At 37.5% G+C, this 22,153-nt stretch overlaps 1 protein-coding gene across 3 annotated transcripts in view; it reads right to left on the bottom strand.

Annotated features, from left to right (window-relative positions):
- lrp4 (low density lipoprotein receptor-related protein 4) overlaps positions 1–22,153 on the bottom strand; it is a 409,312-nt gene that overhangs the window by 212,123 nt on the left and 175,036 nt on the right. For all 3 annotated transcript variants that reach the window (XM_028793832.2, XM_028793833.2, XM_051923808.1), the window contains exon 2: positions 12,541–12,687. In XM_028793832.2, the coding sequence (XP_028649665.2) occupies positions 12,541–12,687 (147 nt within the window). The remainder of the gene's footprint in view (positions 1–12,540; positions 12,688–22,153) is intronic.

Raw genomic sequence — 22,153 nt, 5'->3', positions numbered from 1 at the left:
TCAGGATTGTTTTAGACCAAAACGGTCAGCACAATCCAGTATCCTGGTACCTTAAATATATTTGGATTCAAAGATTACAGTTTGTGGAGAAAACTTTATCTACTGAAACATATATCCATCCATCCATTTTCCAACCCGCTGAATCCGAACACAGGGTCACGGGGGTCTGCTGGAGCCAATCCCAGCCAACAAGGCAGGAACCAATCCCGGGCAGGGTGCCAACCCACCACAGGACACACACAAACACACCCACACACCAAGCACACACTAGGGCCAATATAGAATCGCCAATCCACCTAACCTGCATGTCTTTGGACTGTGGGAGGAAACCGGAGCGCCCGGAGGAAACCCACGCAGACACGGGGAGAACATGCAAACTCCACGCAGGGAGGACTCGTGAAGTGAGCCCAGGTCCCCAGGTCTCCCAACTGCGAGGCAGCAGCGCTACCCACTGCGCCACCATGCCGCCCTGAAACATATATATTCAGCCTATATGTATAGATGGGTTACAATAAATAATTCAATAATTTAACATTGATATATAAACTTTTATTTGTAAAGCGTGATTATTAATTCAAGAGATTAGATCTATGTGAACGGCAAGGAAGGTGTAAGCACTTCTATTACAAAAATGTAGTGAGTTTTTTTCTTTAAAAGTTTGACAATTTCATTATGTAACTGTGGCATAGGCTTTCTGGGAGCTTGGGGATTATGCAGATGTGAAATTCAAACAGGAGATAAACCCCAGGACTGTAATTTAGAATTCCCTCACTAACTTCTTCTTCTTTCTTCAATGGAAGATGATAAAATAGCAACATCGCAAAAAAGACTTATAAATATCGTCCATAATCTTCTTTCAGGAGATGTTCTTAGTTGCCTCTTTTCCTAAAAGCACTCCCATAGGAGGGCATCTTTTCTGATTGGCTGGATATTGCTAAGAAGACAGATTATAGCTTGAGGAAATCTAGTTTAGACTAGTTAAAACCAGCAGGAATCTGGTCCTCCGTTTGAGGCCAAGCTGTTTGGGAGTGTGTGTTTGCCAGTAGCACACCATCATATTTATTTGAACGGTATTAAAATTACATTTCTTACAGTTTTTTTTGGCTTTCAAGTTTAAAAAAAAATCATTTCATCTTATCCGTGCTCCCCACTAACCCCCTAAGTAGCGAGGCAGATTGTGCCTTTGAACACAGCAGGGATTCTGAATTTTCAATAAAGAAGTCACAGCATTGGTCTCAATTCATGTTGTTCAAAGTTCTGAAAGATGAAGAAATGGAAAAAAAAATGGAAAGTGAAAAAGCAAAAAACAGCACTGACAATTGTAGCTTCAGCATAAAAAATCCCTGTAAATCTTTAGAGCGTTGGTATCAAGATGAAGACAATGAGAGAAGCTTGTCAAAAGACTATTCAGAAATGCATCTCTCTGAAGTTATCTCTATCATCTTCATAAAAAAGGAGAAAAACAAAGAGAATGCATTTTATACATATAATATGTATAAAATCAAGTTCAGGGATATTTTAAGAAATCAGTCATTGAACAGCTTTCTTGTGAACTTTTGATATCAGCAACCCAAAAACCATGGGAATAGACAAAGAATGTTCACTTGGTCGCATTTGATCCTCTCTTCCTGAGGCTACTTTAACAATGCTCTGCATTCTGCCTACCATGTCAATTTACATGATTATTCAAGGTTGAAATAAGCCACCCACAATGGAAGGCAGGGCCGACAGATAATTTGGAGAAACACTGACCCTTGGTAATCACTCACTGCTCGTTATATGCCCAAAATATGACAGTAAAGTCCACCTAAACAAAAGAAATGTGTTACTTAAGAAAACTTAATACAACAGAACTACAGAGGGATTCATGGAGAGGAAAGCATAAAATAATCTTAAGGTACAGGCCTGTGTCATTTCACATTCCATACCATATTTATCAGGTAAGGTGCCATATGCACCTGCATAATTCTTAAGAACTTCTCATTCTCACCCAACTTTTCCTCTTGCCAGTTGTGCTCATGATACCATTTAACTTCCCAGGTTCAGTCTCTTTAATGTACACTCACTCGGAAACGGTATTTTGACGAGAACAGACCAGTAAATTTGACATAATTGAAAAACAAAGCTTTAAGTTTGATAACCAGTATGTCAGAACAACCTTTCACCAAAGCCCAAGACTAAACTCAAATGGAAAGTCACTGCCAAACAGAACTACATGTCTATTAATTGTAGCTTCAATCTCAGGTAGAAATGAACTTTTTAGTATTAATTTTTTTTCCCATCACACAACAGACATCAAGCACCACTCATCTCTGATAAATCTCCATGGCGACACTACAACTAAAAGCTCTAAAATGGCAGCACCAATAAGAAGCAAAGATGCAAGTTAGAAATGATGTTAAATATTTATAAAAACATTAAATACATTTCCAAAATAAAAACTGTTGACATAGATTCTGAATACACTCCCAATGGGATGGAAAATATACAGAACAAAATTCAGATGTGACTGTCATTAGGCTTTGCGTCCTAGGAACCAAGTAACCCAAACTATTCTATAACATTTCAGTAATAATTTACCGCTCTGATGCTGATCTTTCTGATCATAAAATAGGTCATTACAATAGCAATTGACGAGAAGAATTCATAATTAATTGTAGGAATACGGTATTTGGGGTTTCCTCTAGAGTGCCTCTTTCTCTAGTCAAGAACTAATCAGCACATCATTATCTCATAACAGGCTTAAGTTTTGAGTTTGGTATTTTCCCATCCAGCCATTTTAGCTTCGGACCATTCTCAAGAAACTGTGACACACAGACACACTCACACACACAGACAGAACACCCACCATATCAATGTTTTCGGGATCAGGGGACCCTAAAAAATAGAGATTCATTGAAAACCATAGATCGAAATTTTTAATGAATCTAAAGCTTTTGCTCCTACCCCATAGACGAGAGGTTATGGTGGGATAGGACACAAAGCAATAATGTGTATATAAGTAAATAAAAATGTAAAAATAAAGTGGAATCATAACACAGTGGGCTGGTACAGGTAGACCTCTCTTCAGTTGGCCCCAGGTGGCTCTGGACACTTGAGCCTCAGTTCTGAACTAAACAGTCACACAGCTCTACTGTTACCTGCCCACCATAACAGAAAATGAGCATGTCGCATGCAGTATGCATTACCTGCACTGTGAGGGAGCATCAGTTACGGTACTATGGCTATGTGTCACGTATCCCTGAGGGTAATCCAGCTCGCAGGATCCTCATTGTTGATGACCTGAGTGGCTGAACCAAGCCAAGGAGAAGCCTGCACTGTGAGGGAGCATCAGTTACGGTACTATGGCTATGTGTCACGTATCCCTGAGGGTAATCCAGCTCGCAGGATCCTCATTGTTGATGACCTCAGTGGCTGAACCAAGCCAAGGAGATGCCCACATAACACCTACCTACATCAGATAGATGGTCATTTCCAGAGGGTGGGACTGGGCTGTGAGGGCCTGGGGTGAGGCCAACCCAAGGTTTTGTCGTTTAGTGGTTGGGGTAATGTGCTGCACCAGCGCATGCTTCCCCAACCTGACCTGATCTGACATATGGTGTACACAAACACACATACTGTAGTATGTACACTTTCAATCAATTATTTTTAATTCTAATTATCAACTTTTATTCCACACTTATTCACTAATTCAACTAAGATAGTCCACAGACAATCAACACTGATAGTCTTTAGTACAATGTACTATTTAGGGTTTGACCTAATGGATGAAGGCTATCCTAGATAACAGACAGACTATATTGTCTGCATCTTAAGGAAAGCAGAGATATCAGATCCAGCTAAATCTGAATGGCTTCCAAAATACATTGGTAGGACAACTTCCATGTACAGTGACCCCTCCTCCATTGTGGGGGTTGCGTTCCAGGGCCCCCCGTGAAAGGTGAAAATCTGCGAAGTAAAAACCATATGTTTATATGGTTATTTTTATATTGTCACACTTGGGTCACAGATTTGCACAGAAACACAGGAGGTTGTAGAGAGACATGAACTTTATTCAAACACTGCAAACAAACATTTGTCTCTTTTTCAAAAGTTTAAACGTGCTCCATGACAAGACAGAGATGACAGTTCTGTCTCACAATTAAAAGAATGCAACCATATCTTCCTCTTTAAAGGAGTGCGCATCAGGAGCAGAGAATGTCGGAGAGAGAGAGAGAAAAGCAAATAATCAAAAATCAATAGGTGCTGTGTGGGCTTTTAAATATGCGAAGCACCGTGCGGGAAGCATGTAGCTTGAGAAAGCAGCCGCAAGTAAGCCCAGCAAGGAAGGGAGCAATGTGAAGGTAGTCTTTCATCATTTTTTAGACGAGCGTCCGTATCCTCTAGGGATGCAAACAGCCTCCCTGCTCACACCCCCTCCGTCAGGAGCAGAGAATGTCAGCGTAAGAGAGAGAGAAAAAAAAGCAAACAATCAAAAAGGAGGAGTTTTATTTAATACGTAATACGCGCTCTGGTTGGGTAGCTTCTCAGCCATCTGCCAATAGCGTCCCTTGTATGAAATCAACTGGGCAAACTAACTGAGGAAGCATGTACCAGAAATTAAAAGACCCATTGTCCACTGAAACCCACGAACCAGCAAAAATCCGCGATATATATTTAAATATGCTTACATATAAAATCCGCGATAGAGTGAGGCCACGAAAGTCGAAGCGCGATATAGCGAGGGATTACTGTATTCATCCATCCATTTATTAAATCATCCAAGAAACCATTTATTCATCCATCTATTTCTCAGTGGATTAACCTATCCACCCTGCTATCCAGTCACTGATTAATTTATTAATTCATATTTCCATCATTGTTTTAAGCTGTTATTTTTCAAAACTTCTCATTCATGACAATTCTTTCGAACATTAGAATGTTATTGCATACCAACAAGCTTGCCAATCCTATTCTCTTAAATTTTCTAAAAAACACTGAATTGAGATTTGAAAGTCCCTAAAGTGCGACTCTCTCCCATAATCCCTGTAATTTATTTAATCTGACACAGTGCAGGCACTTACCATAGACAAAATCCACACTTACTAATAATAAGCAAATTTAGAGATGCTAAACAATTTCAGATAGGGTGCGACAACCACAGTATCTGGAGAAAACTCATGTAAACAAGAAAAATGTATTAACTCCACAAAGACAGTGTTTCTTAAACCCTGGGCACTAGAGCTGTGATACAGCAAACTAAAAACTGCCCCACTCTATGGCCTACAGGATGAGTGGGTTATTTTTATTTGTTTTTTACATGAACACAGCTAAGTTCACATGTGTAGGATAGGGGGTTCTAACCATTAGCTCACAGTAAGATCACCACAATCTCAGCTATAATAAAACAACAATTTATCTAATGTCAGGAGCTGCCCCAGGTGCCATGGCAACATCACAGGTGAGGTTTCTGAAGGATAAGAAGTGAAAGTAATCTAGCCATCTAAATATTACGGGTGTATGTTGTGTTGGGAGAAAGCTTTGTTCTGCTCTGTGTTGTCACTAACTGATTTATTTGCTTATTTTTCACCAGTTATGAAACATTGATCAACTGCAATCTTATCAAATTCTGACACTTGAAAAGCTATAGCCTTTATCATTTTCTTCAATTGTGGCATAAAATCATTAACAAGGCTTCTAATAAAAAGCACAAAGAAATGGCCTCCCTTTTTTCGTTTACTCAGCACTTCACAATGGCTTTCTCTTTTTGGAAAAAGACCAACAGCCTAAGTGCTCTCTTTCAATTACATGTACTGCTAAATTTCATACTTAAAGAGCTGTCATCATCTGGAAAGAATGGCAGGCAGAAGGGCTGGTATTTCTGTCTCAGAGTCAACTGCATTGACCGACAACTGGAGTCACACACACCAACAAGGACAACGGCACATTCTCTGCGCAACTGGAGAGCTGCTTAATTTATTATTAGTCACTCACAAAAGCTCCTATTAAGGACAGCATTAGAATTAATTATCTTCTCTGTGCATGCTGCCCACTTCTTTTCCCAACACATTTTCTTCCTTTGAGAGTCAAATTGTATTGAGAATTTCTGTGAAGCTGACGAGACCAGAGGTGCCGTGTAAATGCAGAAGAATAAGATGGTTTCCGAGGTGGAGTCATCAAGTAATACTAGCATACCAAATAACTTTAACAGAGTAAAATAATTGCAGCTATTTGTTCCATTTTGTTATGTTGGTACAGTGGTTCGCACTGATACGTTACAGTTTCAACAACCTAGGTCCAGGTTCTGTCCTGGTCACTGTCTACATTTAACGTGGATATTACATCCATGTACGCAAGTGTTCTTTGTTTTTACTCCCACATCCCAAAGATGTGTGTGTTAAGGTGACTGATGATCCTGAAAAGGCTCGATACAAATGGGTGTGCACAACTGTGGCCTGTAAAGGGCTAGTGGCCTGTCCAGGGGTTAATCCCCACATTGGTTCTGGCTCCTTGCAAGTTGAAATTGGATTAAACAGGTTTGAAACTGAATAGATGGATAATTTAAATTGATGGTGTTGCTAAATTTATCTGTGATTTCAGTTGAAACTCCTAACATTTAAAGTTATATGCTTTTCACCATGACATCTCACCCTGGTTACAGAGCTGCATTTTGCACTTCTGCCAATATTAAATCTATGTACACTAGAATAGCTGACTTGACCCATGCCACATTTAATCCATATATGAAAATATGTGAGTGTCAGAGGGTAACGTTTGAGGAAGATGAAAGGAACAATGGTCTTGTTAGACAAAAAAATATAAGGTAAACCAGAGCAAAATCAAAACCTTTGACCTTCCCTAAAAAAACTTGATTGTATACTGTTAGTGTGCCACCAAGCATACCACAAGGCCTTGCCATTCAAAATCCTGGTATGAAGCATTGAAATATGGGAAGATAATGGAGCTCTGCTCTCTTATAATATTAATTATACAGTTGGCTATCATATTAAAGTAATCTCTAGGAAAATCAACCTTTACATGAATAAAAATCATAAATTACAAATAAAAGCTTAATATTGAGTAAGATGATGTAGTGGTTACTCCACCCCAGATAGATAGATAGATAGATAGATAGATAGATAGATAGATAGATAGATAGATAGATAGATAGATAGATAGATAGATAGATAGATAGATAGATACTTTATTAATCCCAAGGGGAAATTCACACTTTATAATTGATGGAGATGGGTGGTATCATAGTAATCTCTAACTCAAATTTACACCATTGCAATATATAAAACCTATAGGGGGCAACAATTCAATTGGTGCAATTTTTAGGCCGACTGTATTTACAAAAAAAAACATAGCCATTAAGAACAACTGTGGGTCAGGATGCATATATTCAACACACTGAATCACCTGTCAAAGCGCAGAGCTAAAAATGCAAGCTGGATTCACTTGACATTAGAACTTTGGTATGGTCATCTTTGACTGAGATGAATATAAGCGAGAGTTATATAGGAGATATATTTTTATATATGTAAGTGCCACATTGTTTAGTGCTGCTGTCTCACAGATTGTGTGTTCAAATACCATATCTGGCACTTCTCTATTCAAAGTTTGCATGTTCTACACTTGTTTTGTTTTCTCCAGGCACTCTGGATTTCTTTCACATTTTACAAGCATGTGTGTCAGGTTAATTGATGATCCTCAATGGGTTTTGTGGAGTACATAACATTCAGGCTGGTGTCTGCCTTGAGCCCCAGTATTGCCAAATTAGACTCTGGATATCTAAAACCTTGAATTTGATTATGCAGGTTTAAGAATGATAAGATGAATTCAGGATTTTCTGGAATCAAAACGGTCCTTTCTGGAACTAGATACATAAACATAATAATTTGTTTATGTACAATATACATACACAAACATACTTTCACATACAGTATATATATATATATATATATATATATATATATATATATATATATATATATATATATATATATATATACTGTACAGAGAAAGAGAGATAGTAAGAGGATTTTTTGGATGTGATGCACACCTCCAAATGTCCAAATGCTCCTTCTAAAAACTGGCCCAAAGTGTCACAGGCTTAGCATCAGTCCCAACACAAATAAATATCAAACACACAAGGTTGTATAGAAGCTCCATGAGTAGCACCAATTACCTTCTACCTTTGCCAAATGGAGGTACCCTTTCTTTCTTCACAGATGCAGCATATACTGTATCATTTGACACTGTAAAGGCTCTTTACCAATAGAACTTTAAGACAATACTTTGGTCAATTTCCAAAAGACTCATCCAGCTCTGGTCCTCATACTGATATCATAAAGCAGCAATGAAACCACAGTGACACATCAAAAGCCTAATAAGAAGCTTCTTTGTTGTTATCACCACTCATTCTTAACCTTTCCTTAAATTTCTGCTGCCCTTATAGTGAGATCTGCAGTGTAACCTCTTTGGAATTTGAAGCGCCCTCTCTATGAACGTAAAGGTCTACACAAAGTATGCCACAACACACTTTTAATATGGGAGTATACAAACTGAGCTTATTGCATCCCTTCAAAAAGTTACTTTCCCCCCTCAAGATTTTATTAAATTAGCTGCATTTTACTTAGACCATGATAAATGCAGTTTCTTTAAAATTATATGACTAATTTAGCATAAACCATTAATAATTGAAATCCTTTTGATGAACACATTACGAACTGAAAAATTACCCTCTCCTTCATTTACATTCTGCAGTCAAAGCTGAAGTGACAAGATGTCAAATATATTCTTGGTTAATGAAATACACCAGAGGGCTGCTAATTTATTTATTTATGATTATTTCCTTGATCTAAATTCTTCAATATTACTAGGAAATATAGTACATAAAAAGCTTTGTAAAGAAAGGGGAATGACTATTGTTGAAATAAAAAGAAATAATGAATGCAGATGATTTTTTTTCAGGTGTTAAACAAAGAAATAAGCTGAGCAGTATTACAGAATAGTACCCTAAATACATGAAATCCTGAAATTCCAGTCTCCTTAACAGCTACATTACTTTGATATAATAACTGGTATTGTAATTAACAATAATTATATACCACACACAAAAGAATGTTAATTAGTCATTCTAAAAGTGGCAACGTGCTGCATGTTGGTTGGAGGTACAAGTAAGAATTTCACTGTAGTCTGCATATGTGACAATACTACTACTACTACTAATACTTTAGCAATTACACTTTTCTAAATGTGTGGTTTTGTGTCTTTGTTAGTTTTTCAACAGGTGAAACTGATTTGAGGAGGTTTCTAAACATTTTTGAATGTAGGACAAAGGAGATGTGGTGTCACGTGAACCTGATAGGCACCATTTATGACATAAGGATAGTTACACTTAAAATATGGTGCCAGTTCCATGTTTTGGTATCTCTTGGTTGGATAAACTTAAAAAATCTTTAGCGAATAGTTTGAGATTTAGATAGGCCAAGTGCTAGGTGTTGTTTCAGCATTTGATCTCCCTTTGAACTTCTACTTTGATTTTTGGTTTGCCTCTAAGCTATGCTCACTTGTTTTTCTTTTTGATCTTCCTATTTTCAACCTAGTTTGGCACTAACTACGATTCTCTTCTCGCATTATTATCTCTCCCACTAATCAATGGAGACACTGTCTTGTAACAGCTACTATTATTACTACTACTAACAACATCCACTTGTTGATTTTCATTCCATGTTTAATACAAGATGCTTGGTAGAAAATTGTAAATCACCTCAAGCAGTTTGCAAATCCATAAGAATAATGTGCCAGCAGTACCCTACTGAATGAAATTGAAGGTATTATCAATGATACTGCCACAGCACAACAAAAACTTTACTCCATGTTGCTAATTTTCTACTAGTACAATAATACCTAGAGGTAGCAATGGGTTAACGTTGCTGCCTTTGAACTCCTTGGTATCATATCCAGGGAGATTATGTCAATGTGGGTTTTCCTTCAGATACTCCAGTTTTACTCCACAACCTAGAGATAGGTATCTTAGGTTGGTTGGTGACACTAAGTTGGTTCTGCATTAGACAGCTAAAGTATGTTTATTATTTTTGAAAACTCTGCATGTGGTAACATTAGTGGGGCGACCTGAGTTCACTTCCAGTTTGCATGTTCCAGTTTGCATGTTCTTCTCGTGTCTGCATGGGTTTCCTCCGGGTACTCCAGTTTCCTCCCACAGTCCAAAGACATGCAGGTTAGGTGCACTGGCGATTCTAAATTGTCCTTAATGTGTGCTTGGTGTGTGAGTGTGTGCACGCCCTGCGGTGGGCTGGCACCCTACCCAGGGTTTGTTTCCTGCCTTGCGCCCTGTGTTGGTTGGGATTGGCTCCAGCAGACCCCCCGTGCCCCTGTAGTTAGGATATAGCGGGTTGGATAATGGATGCATGAATGGATGGTAACATTAGTTCTAAAGGAGATTGAGTTATTATCATCTGATACATCAGCAGGAATGTGACATTTGCAAAATGGACAGTATAGTAGGCATTTCTGCTATTTCCTTTGAACTCTTAACTTCACTAAAATGAAGCAAATTTAGCAAAATGCAATAATTGACAATATCTGTGACTATTCTACTTATCTCTTACACAAAACTCTAGAAACCAAACTTTCTCCATTAAAAAATTATTCTCATCAATCCTATGCTTCACATATTGTATGACTCTGCTCATGACCGTGCTACCAACTTTTAACAACCTTAATTAATACTTTTAGATCACTGTAGAAGCGTTTAGAAAAACTACTCCAATTGGATCCAAGGGTAGAGAAGAGGGGTAGAAAAAAATTTGGTTGTGAAGTCTGTCTGTAAGCTTTGTTAGAAAGATAACAAGATATCCATTCAAAATTATGAAAAGGCTGATCGTGAATGTAACTGGAGTAGCCTGATGCCAAACTTAGTGAGGGTAAAACAATCAGCTGTTTTTTGCAACCAAATGTCAGCTTTTGCCTTTGAATAAGAATTTCTTTAAATCAATTTGAAATATATTCGAGTAGCAATGTTCTATCTGACAACCCTAGGAAATGCAGTCTTGTCCAGTGTTATACATTTTGTGTTGATAGTCACTGTGGTAGATGTTCCAGAAGGTTTAAATTCCCTGACTGTGCCCACCTCTAAACCCAGGCTTTAATGTAACATACCTGGCCTTTCCATTTTTATATGTCTACCAGACTAATTATCTGTCACTAATACTACAAAAAAAAGGCCCTGATCCAGGATACGTAGCACATAGGATGACAGCACAACGTAGCAATATTATATATAATGCAACTCTTCAGAAATATATAAAACAATAAAAATTTACACTGCCAAAAGGAGGAAGAAAATACTGAACATTGTTGTCAGCATAGCAGATCTTAACATGAATATGGTTTCTTTCTATGTTTCATTTCAACTTACAATCAAATATCACCCCCAACATAAACTTAACGATTAGTTTTTGAAGGATAAATTTGGGTATTTGAGATATTGTCACATTAAAAAGTGGGCTAAACGTTATCTTTGGGAAGCACTTTAATCCAACAGAGGCACAGGAAAGTCTGGAAATTTGCTTTCCATGGTTGGCAAGCTCTGGGTATTCTTCTTTGCATTTCAATTATCGGCCAGCAGTCCTACCTTGTTGCAAAGGCAATTATTTGTTATCCAAAGCGTACTTTACATCCCTGGTGCTCAGTGAAGAGGTCAGAAACTCTTCATGGACATTTGCCTTCTGGAGGGTGCTGATCCAGTTGCATGCCTCTCTGGATTAATAAACATATTGCAAAGCTGTCTGCTGCTCAGCTCTCCGGAAAGTAATTTTTAGGAAATGCTTTTATTTTGTTCTCAGATTTAAGAGTACTTAATTTATAGTATATGGCATGTTTACATAGTACAGGACATACAGACACACATAATAAATTTATATATATATTTATTTTTTTAAATTGGATGTTAAGTTAGTCAGCAGTGGGAAATAAACTGGCAATCTTGAGATTTTATAGTCAGTGCTTTAACCTTTACGACCCACTGCCTGCCCAATTTATCAATTTGGTACCAGTCATGTGGCATAATGACTAAATAATAATAAAACATAATTCAGTTTAAAGAAGAGATAGGTAAGCAGTGAGAGTCCAAATTTTGTAAGCGAGCTGTGGTCTCATAGCTCATGCATATAATACAGAAGGCTGTCAGTAGTGTGGACAATCTTTGTGATGGACAAGGGAACTGCATAACAATTAAGTGAAGAATGCTGCTATCATAAGACCTTAAAATGGTTAAAAGACAGTGAAAATGATGAGACTAGCTCTGAAAATGTATCATTTGGTTCTTTGTTGAACTGGTTAATGTAACAGATTTCTCTTACAGCAAGAGGCACTGAAGTTGTGAAAGAAAAATGGCCAGGCACACCCTGAAGCTAGAACAGGCTTGCATTACTGCACTGAGTGAAAATTACATTTCATTAAGCTCTGAAATTTCACCAAGTGTATCCATGCATGAGGGCATTTAATGCCTGCCAAAGAGGCAGCGGTACTTACTGCAGCCATCCTCATCACTGTGGTCCCCGCAGTCATTATCGCCATCGCACTGCCACTGAGCTGGAATGCAAGTGCACTCTCCGAAGGCACTTACTGCGCAGGTAAAGTGATTTCGGCCACAAGAGCATTCAGTGCTCCCCACTGCACCTGCAAACATGGGGGGAAAAAATAAGGGGTTAAATAAAGGTCATGAGCATTTTCACATAAACAACACAAAGAGCAAGAAAGAGATCAACTGTGTTGTACCACACAGGTACCATATTGAAACACATCCCAAGGTGAAAAGGCAAAAAAATTAAATTGGAAGCCAAAAGAGTCATTTTGAATCCAGCTGGATTGACAAGTCAGAAATTTTTTATATAGAAACCAACAATCTCATTCTTCAACGTTACCATGAAGGTAATACCTTCAGGCAACCTGAAGCTTCATTTGTCTTTCTCTTCTTCTCACAGATTCATCTTTACTTTAAAGAACATTTTTCATTCTTCTTGTAGAAAAAAAATGATAAGCCAACCAGCCTTTTAAGCCAATACAAGTCCTCAATTCCTCTTCACAAAGATGAAATCTGAAAGACTCCACGGTGCTTTTTTGAACTAAACATTTGTGCCAAATATCTAGTTTTCTTAATGAAAAAATACTTCCCAACATTTGCGTTTAATTTAATCTCAGCCAGTTTCAATCTGAGCTCCTGCGTTCTTGCTGAAAAACTCATTTTACAGCACTAGCTGGCTAATTCCTTCATAACTGCGTACCTTTCCAATATGCTTCTGTTTACTTTAGTTAAGAAGTTCAACTTTTTCCTTTTTCCTTGTAGCACACACCCTGCAGTTTTGGAAAGTCAGACTTCCTCTAGTGCTGTTATGTCCTTTTTCAATATAGAGACACGAGATGTGTGTATTGACTTCAGTGAGAGCTCAGAAAGACTTTCATAAAATGAAGTGCATGGTCAAAACCAAAGATCAACAAGAAAAATGACAAAACCAGTAACACTAACCCAAAAATCAAAGTCTAAGATTAGGGCAAAAGTCAATATACTGTATATAAAGCACATAATGAATCTAATCTCAGATACTGTGAAGCTGCGCAAGGTGACCTTTATGCAGTGTGCCATTTTGGTCACTGTCACACAACCCCGCTGCATTGTGGGAAGGATTCCCATGGCAACGGGTGATGCATAAACTTCAACATAGTGACTACCAAAAAAAAAAAACCAAAATGGAGTGGAAAAACACAACAACAAATTGAAAACGTCAGCTAAAAACACTGAATACAAAACTGATGCCAGTAAACCCCAGAAAACATGAATGAATTATTTTTATATCTTAAGGAAAGACAGAGAAAGATTAAATGCAAACAGGAATTATAACAAAGTGTAGTGTGTGGTTCTCTCATCTTGAACAGGAATATACAGTATAGCAAAATGGTATCAAGTGAGATGCCAGCTTACACTTTATACTTGAATCTTGTTGAATTTAACTACCACTACCAGGAATCCATTATTTTTTCATCAATATTCATTTAAAACAGTGCTTTCCAGGCATCACAATGAGCTTTTCAAGCACACAAGAATACAATTCAAAGCCATAAACTAATTCACAGGTACATGAACACTTGAAAAAGATCACAAAAAGTAATTAAAACATAAACACACTACTGTATATGACTTAAACACACAGAAAAAAACTCAAGTTTCACAATATTTGGAATTATGGATTTAAAATAGAGTAGTAATGAGTTGAACATTATCACTGAGGCAGCTTCACAGACTAGCCTAGGCACATAGTTCCACAAAAAGCTAAAGGGTTTCTGACAGCTAAGTCTGAGACTTGACAAATGAGGCTCCAGAACAGCAAGAAAGGCCAGTGTCCAGAGAACTCGGGCCAGTCTGAGGCCAGAAATGGTGACAGGAAGCAACTTATTGCTCTGATAGTCAGTAGTTAAATTCTGAAAATGACTTGATATCTGAAAGGAAGTAAATGTATTTGAGATGCCTTGTCCAAGCAAGCAGCATTCTGTGTCACTTCAAATTCTTAATTTGTTCCGTAAACCATTAAAAGATAAACTGCAGTTAGCCAATCACAAAATGATGTCCTGAAAAACAGATTTGAATTTGCTTTGTAGGAACAAAAAAAGGTTTAAACTACAGTATCAACAAGAGCACTTGAGTCTTAGGGGATTGTGACAGAGGACAGTGGGGGTAAAAAATTAGGAGTTAAGCTTATTAAGTTGTGCTGGAGATTCCAAAAGCATCAGGTAGGTTGAGTTGGAGCATAGCTGTTGGAAGTTAGCAGACATCCATGCACTGATGTCACTGAGGCTGGAAACACAATCTGCATCCAGGACTGATCTGGTGAAAGACATATTCGAGTGCCAAAAGCAGATACTGAACAGAGAGCTGAACCTTAAGGGACACCATTACCCACAATTACATTTAATGGCACACAGGATAATGGCAGTCCAGACTGCTGGGATCTTTACTTTTTAGCAGGTTGATTTTTTTGGCTGGATTAAATTTAAAAAGATTTTAAATGATGACTGCTGTTGTCAATTATTTTAATTACTTAACATACTGAATGAATGAAATCACATTAAAAGTATGATTTCAGTGTCCATTTATTTCACTAAACTTATTTTTTAGGCTGGTGTAATCATGCCATATGCACATACAGTAATCCCTCCTCCATCGCGGGGGTTGTGTTCCAGAACCCCCCGCGAAAGGTGAAAATCCGCGAAGTAGAAACCATATGTTTATATGGTTATTTTTATATTGTCACGCTTGGGTCACAGATTTGCACAGAAACACAGGAAGTTGTAGAGAGACAGGAACGTTATTCAAACACTGCAAACAAACATTTGTCTCTTTTTCAAAAGTTTAAACTGTGCTCCATGACAAGACAGAGATGACAGTTCTGTCTCACAATTAAAAGAATGCAAACATATCTTCCTCTTCAAAGGAGTGCGTGTCAGGATCAGAGAATGTCAGAAAGAGAGAGAAAAGCAAACATATCAATAGGGCTGTTTGGCTTTTAAGTATGCGAAGCACCGCGGCACAAAGCTGTTGAAGGCGGCAGCTCACACCCCCTCCATCAGGAGCAGAGAAAGAGAGAGAGAGAGAGACAGAGAAAAACAAACAATCAAAAATCAATACGTGTCCTTCGAGCTTTTAAGTATGTCAAGCACCCTGCAGCATGTCACTTCACAAAGCAGCTGCACAGAAGGGAGCAACATGAAGATAATCTTTCAGCATTTTTAGACGAGGGTCCATATAGTCTAGGTGTGCGAACAGCCCCCCTGCTCAATCCCCCTACGTCAGGATCAGAGAATGTCAGAGCAAGAGAGAGAGAGAGAGAAAAGTAAGTTGGGTAGCTTCCCAGCCATCTGCCAATAGCGTCCCTTGTATGAAATCAACTGGGCAAACCAACTGAGGAAGCATGTACCAGAAATTAAAAGACCCATTGTCCGCAGAAATCCGCAAACCAGCAAAAAATCCGCGATATATATTTAAATATGCTTACATATAAAATCTGCGATAGAGTGAAGCCGCGAAAGGCGAAGCGCGATATACTGTATTTAAAAAAACATCATTGGAGGCAGTTGGACAACATGAAGAGGAAATAAATGATGGCAATGGTTTTAGGAATTTGGATTACAGTTTTGTTTCCTTCATGGAAGGTCTGCTATTGTACCCTTGAGCACAGCACCCAGATAATGACAAATATCAAAGAAACATTAAGCCACTTTGATTTACGATTTATTTCCTTAGATTAAACAAGATGAATCTGATAAACATGAGTTTCAAAATGCTTTTATGGAGCTGAATAAAGATGCTCATATTTAAAGATGTACTTATTAGGCAAGAAAATTGATAAACAAAACGTGTTCTGCTCTTCATCCTTCTATTTATTCTCCAACAAATGTACTTCAGTCTAGAGCCCCATCCAAGTTTGGTTCTGTCCTTGTGCTCACTGCTGTTGGGGTAAGCACCGGCTCCCTACAAACCTACACTAGATAAGCAATTTGAAATAAAACAAATGGATGGACAATTTAAGATGCAATGCTATAAATATAAGTGCCTGCGAATGGTATGGTCTGTTAAACTTGCTATAAAAATGCTAAAAAAAATAAAATTCAGCTGGTAGTTGTAATTGCTTTATTGGAAGATACCTACCATATTACATTTAGAGTCAATAAACTAATTATCTTTATTTTTTAAACAATTTTTATACTTAATAAAATCCCACAGTAATTAATATGTCCAGTCAGCTATTTTCTGCACAAACAAAAATGTATACAAATTGACAACAGGGAGGTTAAATGCCCTTAGGAGAAGAGGTATGCGGAAGTGAAGAAGTTTAGACAAACTCTACAACATCCATGGCAGATAAGGCGCAAAGCAGCAGCAACATACTCAATGAGGATTTAATGGTAAAGCTCTTAATAGTTTTAGAAAATTATTCAAATAAGTTGCTGAATGTGCTGTATGGTTAAACTGTCACACTGCATCTTTAAAAAATCACTTGTCAGTTTATTACCAAAATATAGCTGCATATGTGCCTTTGACAGATATGTTTTAATTTCTTTATTTAATAATTTACATTTGCCTAGGGCAGCAGGAGCATCCTGAAGGAAGAATATGTTGAAGCAGCAGTAAAACCATCATTCTGAGCCCATGGCACATAATTATTTTAAGGCTGGCATATATAGTGATTTGGAAAGCTTTAAGTAAAATAAATTGGTATCACAGTGGACACTTGAAATTATGAACAGACGATATATACAGTGTATTTATTATTTTTGTAAACATATTTAGCGTACTTTAATAAACTTTCAACTACTTTAAATTTAGTTCTTTCCTGCTGAACTTTCTGCATAAATGTAATATTACATACTGGCAATTATTTAATATTAAATATTGCACAGTGTAAAATATTACATATTGCAACAGATTAAATATAGCATCCATCCAGTTTCTGGCACTGATTTATTCTACTATATGAGAGTACAGAGTATTCTGGCACCATTAGCCACAATTCAACATCCCACAATGAAACACGTCTGACATTAATATAATGTCAGGTAACAGGTTTAAAATGAAACAGTGCATTATGGGTATTTTTAAATAGTATGGTGGGTTTTTAGAATATTTTGGCCCTTTGATACTGGATTTGAATAATCATGTTTCAGAATGTTATTTTTAATATTACATTCTGTGATATAATATAAATTGTAACAAGATTTATTTTTACATACTGCAATGTGTTTAATATAACATATAGTGCTAGGATGATATGACTACATGTAATATATTTAATATTAAACATTATAATACATTTAGTATTACAAGCAATAGTGATTTTAATACTCTGCCTTGAAACATATTTATTATTTCAATGATTGGTAATCGGCACGGTGGCGCAGTGGGTAGCGCTGCTGCCTCACAGTTAGGAGACCTGGGTTTGCATGTTCTCCCTGTGTCTGCGTGGGTTTCCTCCGTGTGCTCTGGTTTCTTCCCATGGTCCAAAGACATGTAGGTTAGGTGGATTGGTGTTTCTAAATTGTCCCGTGGGTGTGCTTGGTGTGTGTGTGTACATGCCCTGCGGTGGGCTGGTGCCCTGCCCGGGGTTTGTTTCCTGACTTGCACCCTGTGTTGGCTGGGATTGGCTCCAGAAGACCCTCGTGACCCTGTGTTTAGAATATAGCGGGTTGGATAATGGATGGATGGATGATTGGTAATGTTGTATACCAAAATGGATTTATTATTATACAATATACACTATCTTGTTTAATAAAATTAAATGCCTTGTGTTTAATATGACAAACTTTAGTAAGTTTAATATTACTGCAAAATACTTAAAATGGACTTAATATTACCTTCTGCGACATATTAAATATAACATGATACCAATATGACATAGTGTAACATCTTAATATTGCAATTAGTTATGCAACAAAATGAAAATTCTTGGAAAACCCAGAATCATACTTAAGGAAACACTCAAATACCTTATTTATTTGTTTGGATATTGAATAAGACTTAAATTAAACCAATTTCATTTTCGTGCAAAACGTAAATTATAAAGCTTCAAGTTAATAAAATATCATTTTATTATTGAAGTCTGTCTTTTCTAAGAGGTTATAGAGTATTAAAAAAGATAGATAGATAGATAGATAGATAGATAGATAGATAGATAGATAGATAGATAGATAGATAGATAGATAGATAGATAGATAGATAGATAGATAGATAGATAGATAGATAGATAGATAGATAGATAGATAGATAGATAGATAGATAAACACCTTAGGATGTCCGCACACCTCTTACAGTCAGGATGATATAAATTCGACGGCTCCCAGAAGTTGGTGTCTCAGTCGGAGGAATTACGTCCCTCATGAGCAAGCTCTCAGACCCAGACCTGCTTGACAAAGCTGAGTGTGTAGAGAAGCCGCTGAAGCTTAAAAGGTTGATTTTACACCTGTTTTTTGTTGTGCCAGTACATGCTCATTGTTATTCTGTTTTCTGTACTCTAGCAGCAAATTGGTTGACCCATTTGACTCTCCAACTTTTCTCCGGCTCTCCAATACCTTATTTGCCCACCATAATAGATAGATATATAGACCATTTACAAAATGTCAGTGGAGTTGGCTTGTCAGAGTTTTTGTCCATTCCTTGGTAACCAAGGTATATGGATACACATTGTTTTTAAGTTCCACTTGTTTAAATAGCATTGGTTTGATCCTACTTCCATTTGTTTTAGTATGATCCTTCCATCTTCTCCCTTCCTTTGCCCATTTGCCTTTACCTTCATAAAAACGTTGCAGCATCCCACAGTCTGTCACTACTATCCATTCCTCATTGTGAACAAGTCATTAAACATCAATCCTCCAAAGATGGTGTACATGCAGCACAATGTGATTATTACTGTCATGCGAAATGCATTATTGATATATATTGACAATATATATAGTGAAATGCATAAACTGAAATTCCTTTAGTATTACACATTGTAATAGATTTAATTTTACATACAATGCATTGAAATAGTGTGTGTTGCTGCAACTTTAATATTACCTCCTGTAACATGATTTACTGTATATACCATGGAAAGTTTAACATCAAATACTATAAAATACAATACACTGTAAGAGGGTGGTACTACACATTTTAACATATTTAATGCACATGTAACTACTTCAGTTTAATGCTGCCATGTAAATGCCAAGATCCAAGATATCAAGTACTTGTAGTCAAACACCTTCTACATCATGACTCAGATAGGAAAACTTCTAACGGCCTAAAACTTCAGGTACCTAACAGACAAGTCTGTTGGAACAGTCAGCTAATGGAAAGGAGGTGTTTAGCACTGCTCTACAATAAGATTTGATTAAGACTGCAACAATGTTCTGCACCATTTGTAGGCAGGATATCAAGTCCTGATAAAAATTTGATGCTAGCTATGTGATTGGATTAGGGTAACCTTATGGATACAGAAGGCGTGAGAAGTGAAAGGAAGAAAACCAAAAAAAAAGCTTTCATCTCTGGGCCAGTAGTAGCCTGAATTTACAGTCATCATTCCACCTTTGATGATTAGTTTACTTCTCCTCCATCATACAAAGCTATGAGAACACCCACAATATGAAGTGGGAAAGCCACACTCAGATTCCTCTAAAGAAAATAATGAGTATTAACTAGTGTGCAAGTTATCTTTCAAAAATCTTCCTATAAGGAAAGTCATCTAGAAAAGACCACCAATTAAAACAGAGGCTAGATTTGGAACTTCAGGAATGTTTCTTCCATAAATGAAGTAGTCGTTAGGTGGTGCTAGAAAAGTAATGGAAGGATGTCATACTCATCTGAATTCTCTGATTTCAAACTCTATCATTTTGTTAAAGTACAAAAAGACAGCATGCTACTGAGATCCACAAGGTGTAGTGGTTAAGGCACTGGACTGCAAACCACATGTTACTTTTGAGCCAAACACAGACAACCGACATCACTACAGTCTGGTCTTAAAGGCAGGGGATCTGATCTTCCAGGTTCCTGTACTGGTTCTTCATGCTTGCATACCAAAAACAATCAATAGCAGGATGGCCTTGTTAAGCAGGTAAAGTAAATTAAAACTAGGCTTCTGCTGTGGCCAATATGGCAGCAGGTGAATGTTAACAATTCAGTCAATAAATTGCACCAGGTCACTTGCGAATATTATGATTACTACTGTTTTGTCACAGTATGAAGCTATCCTACAAACATCTGTAAGGCCCACGAACATTTTATTTTTTATTACGGAAATCTCATTTTCATTTTCTCCAAAGAGCCAGGCTCCCTACAGTTACTTTTTAACATCAACATCTTACAGACAACAAACCAATCTTTACTCTTTTTCAGCACTGTCAGCTTTTTTTCCTTTATTTCAGCCAAGGTAAACTTTATTCCAGCATGTCAGCATGCATTTTGCCAACTACACCCCTAAAACTGGACAAAATATTTTGCCGGGCAACATAATGCAAACAGCTCATTCTAGATTTTTGCCCTTTGCCTTTGCCACTTCTGCTGTGCCTTTGATCTTGTGTCGGCAAGTGATTACACTCAAGATAAAAAGACAACTATCTGTGTCATTCTTGGGCACTTTAGTCAATTTAAGAGAGCATAAGAGAGATCACAAGATACTGCGCACAGAGAGAAGCATAATCAGACAGAGCCCTGTAATGCGGCACAGCTTCCTCCCGTGATTTAAGACTCTGACGGGACAGCAAAGAGGCCGCTTCTTTTGATCTGACCGCATATGGAGAAGAACCGTACATCACACATTTAACTGTATCTTATTAATTTGCAATATATAAAATTAAAGGGCTTAGAGGAAAAAAAAAATGAGAAGCGGGCAATGTGGGTATAGTAAAACCATTTCAAGGCCAGCTGAAGCTAGTTGCAGCACAGACATTGTTCCCTGTATTTATTTCCACAATAGACTAAACCATATAAAATAAATGTTTTCAGTGTTCTTGAACCTTCGGAAGGGGGTCGGGGTTCACTCTCAAGTTTTGCTGATTAGCGTAACCCAAGGAGAAGGGTGTGTGTTGTTTCGTTTGTTTGCCTTGTAATATTTTTTATGCACTTGGAGACAGTGCTTACCATAAAAGGTTTTAAAAACTAACTAATTGATCGGCTCTTTCAGCTTTGTTCAGTCACCACATGAATAACAACTGTCATTTGCTTTTGGGGTGTGAATAGCATCTGAAGTCCACAAACTTGTCCATTTTCACCTGCTAAGTTCCTCACAATATCAAATAGAGGCTGAGCCTATCCTGACAGAACATTATGCCAGACCAACTCACACCCCACACAAACACAGAAAGATAATCAAGAGTTGCAAATTAGTGTGATCCGCATGTGTCTGGTATGAAACCAGGTTACCTAGACAAAACTCCTACAGGCATGGAGAGAGCAAAGTCTACACAAATGGCGGCTAGACAGAGATTGGAAATGGAGTAACTAGAGCTGTAAGGCATCAGCCATCTCATCTGTACTCCGCATTCTCACATCAACTTTGACAAGATTCTTTTATGCATGAATTCAACACCCACAGTTTACATTTGAACATGCAGAGGAGTTCTA

The sequence above is a fragment of the Erpetoichthys calabaricus genome, chromosome 2 (genome assembly GCF_900747795.2).
Source record: "Erpetoichthys calabaricus chromosome 2, fErpCal1.3, whole genome shotgun sequence".
NCBI classification, from domain to species: domain Eukaryota; kingdom Metazoa; phylum Chordata; class Cladistia; order Polypteriformes; family Polypteridae; genus Erpetoichthys; species Erpetoichthys calabaricus.
This window is presented reverse-complemented; position numbering and strand designations above follow the sequence as displayed.